At 37.7% G+C, this 6,255-nt stretch overlaps 2 protein-coding genes across 2 annotated transcripts; both read right to left on the minus strand.

Moving 5' to 3' along the window:
- Positions 1 to 1,694: 1,694 nt before the first annotated feature.
- Positions 1,695 to 2,517, minus strand: LOC114744812 (putative receptor-like protein kinase At4g00960). Its single transcript, XM_028932962.1, has 4 exons — positions 2,475 to 2,517; positions 2,219 to 2,365; positions 1,909 to 2,024; positions 1,695 to 1,826 (listed from the first exon to the last, which is right to left on the minus strand). The coding sequence occupies exons 2-4, from the start codon at positions 2,313 to 2,315 to the stop codon at positions 1,695 to 1,697; spliced, it is 345 nt and encodes a 114-aa protein (XP_028788795.1). The 5' UTR covers positions 2,316 to 2,365; positions 2,475 to 2,517.
- A 33-nt stretch (positions 2,518 to 2,550) lies between these two features.
- Positions 2,551 to 4,918, minus strand: LOC114744813 (cysteine-rich receptor-like protein kinase 25). Its single transcript, XM_028932963.1, has 3 exons — positions 4,498 to 4,918; positions 2,692 to 3,121; positions 2,551 to 2,614 (listed from the first exon to the last, which is right to left on the minus strand). The coding sequence occupies exons 1-3, from the start codon at positions 4,916 to 4,918 to the stop codon at positions 2,551 to 2,553; spliced, it is 915 nt and encodes a 304-aa protein (XP_028788796.1).
- Positions 4,919 to 6,255: the final 1,337 nt, after the last annotated feature.

Genomic DNA, 6,255 nt, shown 5'->3' on the forward strand with positions numbered 1-6,255 from the left:
GTTATGTTATATTTTTATTTGCCATGACTATAAGACTTTAATAGTTTATTTTGTTGTTATGTTAGAAATATTTTGAAATTTTGAATTGTTTGAAGTATTAGAAATATGTATGGACTTTTAAATTAAATATTTTGTTGCGTATATTGATAAAATTATGTGAGGTGTTACAGTTTTCCTCTGTTCAGCTTGTAGCTCCTTCATTCTAGTGTTGTCAGCCATCGTTTCCCTCTCAAGGAAAGCACCAAATCTGTTATGATCACAAAATCAAGAGGCTGAATGTATATTTCTATTAATGAATCTGTTACAGTTGTAACCTCAGCCAATACAAATATATATCAAGCAACAGCGACGTAATCGGTAATGCAACAGGGTCGAAAGGATTTTCAGAGAGAGAAATAGAAAGAAGCCACAGAGGAGAGAGAAAGACCACAGAGAGAGATTCTGAATCAAAACCAATCCTGCCCTCTCTAACCAACTCTGATCCTTTTATGCTGATTCGGTTAGGTCCCTCAGCTTCCAGGTTCTTCTTCTCATTCTCTAACTTCGTCTGGGCCTGGCCGCATCCATTTCTTCATGGGTTGTTATGGGACCTTGTATTGGGCCGTCCGCTCCGTTCATTACAGGAGGCTTCGTCAACAAAGTATGAGGCTGATTTGCTTTGAGAAGACTTATCTGTGAGTTCGATGGAAGGCTGAGCTCAACAGTTCTGGTTTGAACCAAAAATGGAGGCCTCTCAGGTATTGCTACGCTAACTGAGTGACTATTGAGCATCAGAACTATTGTCTGCATTGTTGGCCTTTGTGAGCTGGATCTTCTTGTACACGTTAATGCAATCTGGATGCATCTTCTCACTTCCTCTCTATTATAAGAATCTCTCAAACTCACGTCTAACACTTCCAACGGTGTCCCATCTTTCCATTTCCTCCAGGCCTGCAAAAGAATTACAGGATTGAAGTCAAACCAGAAACAGAGCGAGCGACAGAGAACAAATACAAAGATGCTCCAAACTCATAGTTCAGGAGATGTTCATCGCAGTTGGATTTTTGAAAGGATGTGCTCTTTTGTCCGCTTATTATTTCCAAGATCAACCGCCAAAGCTATATGCATCCACTTTTATAGACAGATTCCCATGTATTGCATATTCCAGAGGCATATAACCGCTATAAACAAAGTCAAATTCAAAATATAAAACTTGACATGGTGAATATTTCATAAACATTTAATATCAAAATATTATGTATTTAAATTGAACAGAGGACAATAGGACAAAGTAATAAAAGAAAAAGGAGATCGAACTCACAATGTTCCCACAATTCTATTTGTATTCCCTTGAGTTTGATCAGGACCAAAAAATTTTGCCATACCAAACTCTACAATTTTTGCATTCAAATTCTCATCCAATAATATATGACTAGTTTTAAGATCATGGTGTATGATTCTAAGCCGAGAGTTTTCATGAAGATAAAGTATTTCACGAGCAATTCCTTGTATAATCTTGTATTGTTTTGGTCCATTGAGCATTCTGATCATCATCAAAAGAAATGAAGAGATTAATATGCAGTATCAAAGGGGGAAAGAAATTCAAATTAAAGAAGCTTATTTATGAATGACATACTGAAAAGAAAATGATCCAAGCTCTTGTTGGGAATGAACTCATATATGAGGATCTTCTCTTCTCCATCCAAGCAAAGCCCCTATAGCCTAACGAGGTTTCTGTGTTGAAGATTGGCCACTAAGACCACCTCATTCTTGAATTCTTCTACACCTTGCCTAGAGCTTAATGAAAGCCTCTTCACTGCAATATCTTGCCCATTAGGAAGAGATCCCTGAAAATACCGTACATTCTTTGAGGAGCTCTGAACCCAAAACCAAATTGTCTCAAATTTTTACAGGGAACAAATAAAATACTTTGAAAACCTCACCAAATCCTCCTTCGCCTAGTTTATTTTCATGGGAGAAGTTGTTTGTGGCCAATCTGACTGTTTCCAGATCAAACTGCAAGCGCTCCACTCTGGAAATTTCAACTGCACATTAGCAGCCAGAGTAAACTTAAAGCTGAAGGCCTTCCGAGTTTCACATTGTTGGGTCAAGGATTTTATAATAGATTGAATCATCGATGCCACTAGCATATATAAAAAGTTTCACAGCAGCTAAGCTAGCAAAATGTGGAAGTACCGAGTGAATCACAAATAAAACGCCATTTTTTTCTGAATCATACCATCGTTTTCTTCAGCTGGTGGCACTAATATGTGCTTCTTGCTTGCCCTTCTAGTTACTAACCAGCAGAGAAGGAGGAAAAGCAGCAAAACAGTCATAATTGGAGCCACAATCGCCAGGACTACGGCTACAGAAATCCGGGTTTTTCCTGCTCAAATTAATTGGTCGATCGGTTTCCGGTATATTACCACTTAAAGTCGACAAAACTAATAAGTGGGAGAAGTAAAAAAACAATGCACAGGACTCTCCAAAAACACCTTTGGAGTTGATTCTTGTGGGGTGATCACCGGCGATGATTGGTAGAACGGGTACGTTTCATATTGGACAATACAACTAGTTTGCAGGATACTGGGTAAGGTCGAACTTGCTCGTTTTAAGCATGTTTCGCAGGTAGTTTCTGTTAAGTCCGACGTGCACTGTGCTAGCGTATACAGCGTTCGAAAAGTAGAAAATTTGGCTTCTTTTGTAGCAAACTTCTTGTCGGCTCCGGCCTTCACCGCTTCCGTCTTCGCCGCGTTGATAGTCTCAGCCAACAGCGACATGAAGCTACTCTGGTTTAAGCTTGCCGCAGTATTCATCAAAATAAGCCTGGGGGCTTCTTCACTGATGGAGAAGAAAGGCTCATCTGAGTAACGTAACATACACTCGTTGAACCAGATCACTGACTTTTTATCCAATGGACACCTTCGGAGTATTTGTTTGGCTGCTATGGAAGCGCAGTCATCGCAGGCGTCGGGGGTGAGATCTCCACGGCAGAGGAAGGCGCCGTAGACGCTTGTTACCTTGTAAACTTGTCTAAATCCACCTTGGCCTAAACATTTTTCATGCGAAAACTTATTTGTTGCAGCTTCAATAGTGGCCAAACTAAATTGTAGAGGCTCTAAATCATTGCTTTCATTTCCAACTAGACGCAGAGAAAATAGTTAACGATGCTGAAAGCAATGAAAGCATCAATGCAAAAGGTCTTTAGACAAGCCAAATTTTATGAATAAATAAAAATTTGTCCGAGAACAAAAATTACTTACAGTATTTTTGTCTGAGAAGAGCGCTGCCTCTCTTCTTGATTAGACTCTTCGAGAGATACTATTTTCGGTTCTAATTATAAGATCTTATTTATAGTTTATAAATAAGATCTTATAATTTAGACCGGAGGAACGAGTAGGCGACGCAAAAAGCTATCCCCAAACTACCAACCACAACTATCACTATAATCCCTGTTGACTGACCTTTCCCTTTTATTGCAAAAGGTAAAAAAAAAAAAAAAACATTTGCTTCCACGTCTTACTGTAATGACATCATATGATAATTGACTATATCCCGTCAGACCAGGGGATCATATTCACATTCTGATCAGATTCGATTTTCCTCAGCTGTCATGTTATTTTTTAAAAAATTTATCTTGATGCCAAAACCAGCATAATCCTTAAGGGCATGTTTGGTTTGAGGGGAGGATAGGAGAGGGAGGGGAGGCTGGGGTACGGAAGGGGAGGGGAGGTTTTATCCTTACTTTATTTGGTTTGATTAAAAAAAGAAAAGAGGGGAGGATATTTAATGATCTCTTGTTTCATTCAAAGAGGGGAGAGGAGGGAGGGATAATAATAATCAATTTATTATTTTACCCTTACATATTATTTTATATTTTTTATTGATATATTGTATAAATTAATTTACATCTTAATTTAAATTATATAATTTAATAAAAATTCAGTCTTATCATGTTAATATGTGCATTAAAAAATTGGTACAGTAATTTTTTATTCTAATTAATATAATAATATATTTAAAATAATCAAATTAACAAATTTTATATACTCTAAGAAAAATGAAATTTTATTCTCTTTAGGCTATCCTTTTTTTCAACTTTAAAATATATTTAATAAATAATATATTTATTAAAAACAATTAATTTTATAATATTATAATTTTTATTTAAATAATTTTTTATTTGTAAATAATTTTTTCATAATATATTTTTTTAATTATATTAATTTATATTTTTTATTTTTTACTTAGGATAATATATTTTTTATTTGAAATAAATATTATAATAAAGTAGTAGAATATTTAAAAAAATCATAAGGGTATAATGGTCCAAAAATTTAGCTCCCCTCCAAAAATCCTCAATTTGGAGGAGAGTTAAAATGGGGCGAGAGGGGAGGGGACATTTTAGCTTCCCTTCCCTCCAGAATTTTTAACCAAATGAGGAGAGAGGCTCATTTTCCCTCCCCTCCCTTCCCTCCCCTCTCTTCCAACCAAGCAAACCCTAAGGATCTGAAGAACTTGTTGGAGGAGAAAGTGCAGGGGGTGTAGGCGCCGTCGCTTCTGGCTGATCATCAGACTTATAAAAAGGATATAATTCATAGCGAACGTTGCAACTGGGATATAAAACTCTTCCTCCTTGTTTTCCCAAACAGCGCCATGTTGAAAGGTCCCCAATCACAGCACTCTGACAAGTTCTGCAATCTTGGGATGATAGGTCCTGCGTGCACTGAAGTAGAGAATACATAGTTCCGAACCCAGATATGCTTGCTTTCCTGGCATATTTCTTAGTGCGGTTAGCTGCTTCATCCGCCGTCAGGTTAAGCGTGCTCAACAATATCTGTAAGAAGCTCAGTCGGGACACTTCGCCGGTGTTCAAGAGGCACAGTCTAGGCCTTGTTTTGACGGTGGAGAAGAAGGAACGGTTCGAACAGCGAACCATGTACTCGTCGTACCAGATGATTGCCTCCTTCGAAACTCTGCACTCGGAAGATAATCGTTGGGTCGCGTTAACGACGCATTAGTGGTACATCGAGAGGTTGACGTCACCCCGGCACATGAAGAGGCCGTAGAAGGTGTCACCGCCACCGATGACGGTGGCATTGTAGAAGTTGGTGTTGGCGGAAGCTAAGGAAGAGAGGACTTTGGTTCGGTCCGATTGAAAAGCACCATTGACAGCAAAGGTTTTGTTGGAAGAGCAAATGTGGTCAAGATAAGTAACCCGTGCTGGAATTGCAGGAGGAAAGAGGAAGCTAATAATATACAAGAGCAACAAAATTGTGAGACGTCATGGTAAGGGTGAAGAATGTGTTAGCGGTGTTGGAATGAGGTATCAGCTATAGTTTGTGGAGTTCTTATTCAGCACATTTCAATTCGATCTCTTTGGAGGGAGAGAAGATATTGCAGTGGCTGGCAAAGAAAGAGATGGTTGATGATGGAGAAGGTCGACGCAAGGCATTGAAATTTGTTTGCGGAGACTTTTCAATTTCTTGTTGGAATCCAACGAGATCGAAGATCCAAAATCTCATATCGAACTCAAACATTTACCAAAGCTAGGAAACACAATAGTAAAACATCAAATATACAGAATTTGGGAGTGCACGGATTCTCTCTAGAGACAGCAAAGTCATTCACTTTGTAAACTCTTGTTTATTTATTGTCATTTTGTCTTGTTCCCAAAAAAAAAACACCGAAGTCATTTTACGCTATTTGTGCTTTAAGCTTTTGAAAATAATTAAAATTAAAAGTTTGTTTCCGACTTAATTGTTTAAACTTTAAAGATCTCGTTCCTTTAATTTTTTTAAGATATGCATTCAATAATTTATATTTATAGTCCCCACGAATTAACGTATCATTCCTGTAACTAAATACATAAATTTTTAATTAAATAAAAAGTTTTAGGGTGAAGGTGCACCCAACACTCTTAATTATTTTTTGAGATGCACCTAACACCCTAAAGTATCTAGTGGGGCAATTTCGCCCCCAGTCTATTAAAAATGGAGCAATTCTCACCCTTAGTTAACATTCTATTAACGTCCGTTTTCTCCTTTTCAATAATGGGCTTTCACAGCTGCATCTCACTCTCTCCCCCACCATTTTCTAGTTCAATTGGCGTTGAATCTCTTCCCTTTCGCTGTTGAAGAAGACGATGATGAACAAAAATTATTTTATCATGACCGTTGTTGAAGTTCAAGAACTGCATTATCAATTTCTTCCTGCTCTAGCACAACCCTGATGGAGTAGCATGCATCATCGTCATGGCTCCTAAACTTAACATTG

Source organism: Neltuma alba, unplaced genomic scaffold (assembly GCF_004799145.2).
Source record: "Neltuma alba isolate B1F8T4 unplaced genomic scaffold, ASM479914v2 tig00004454_pilon, whole genome shotgun sequence".
Taxonomy (NCBI): Eukaryota; Viridiplantae; Streptophyta; class Magnoliopsida; order Fabales; family Fabaceae; genus Neltuma; species Neltuma alba.

What these genes read in the sequence shown, in the direction of transcription:
- LOC114744812 (XM_028932962.1), bottom strand. Translation starts at nt 2,315, where the DNA reads ATGACTGTTTTGCTGCTTTTCCTCCTTCTCTGCTGGTTAGTAACTAGA. An exon ending in ACCAGCTGAAGAAAACGATG is followed by an intron (nt 2,025 to 2,218) that starts GTATGATTCAGA and finishes GCTAATGTGCAG; the next exon opens with TTGAAATTTCCAGAGTGGAG. An exon ending in GATTTGGTGAGGTTTTCAAA is followed by an intron (nt 1,827 to 1,908) that starts GTATTTTATTTG and finishes CGGTATTTTCAG; the next exon opens with GGATCTCTTCCTAATGGGCA.
- LOC114744813 (XM_028932963.1), bottom strand. Translation starts at nt 4,918, where the DNA reads ATGGTTCGCTGTTCGAACCGTTCCTTCTTCTCCACCGTCAAAACAAGG. An exon ending in TGCACTTTCTCCTCCAACAA is followed by an intron (nt 3,122 to 4,497) that starts GTTCTTCAGATC and finishes CTCTGCGTCTAG; the next exon opens with TTGGAAATGAAAGCAATGAT. An exon ending in AAGGCCGGAGCCGACAAGAA is followed by an intron (nt 2,615 to 2,691) that starts GTTTGCTACAAA and finishes CGGACTTAACAG; the next exon opens with AAACTACCTGCGAAACATGC.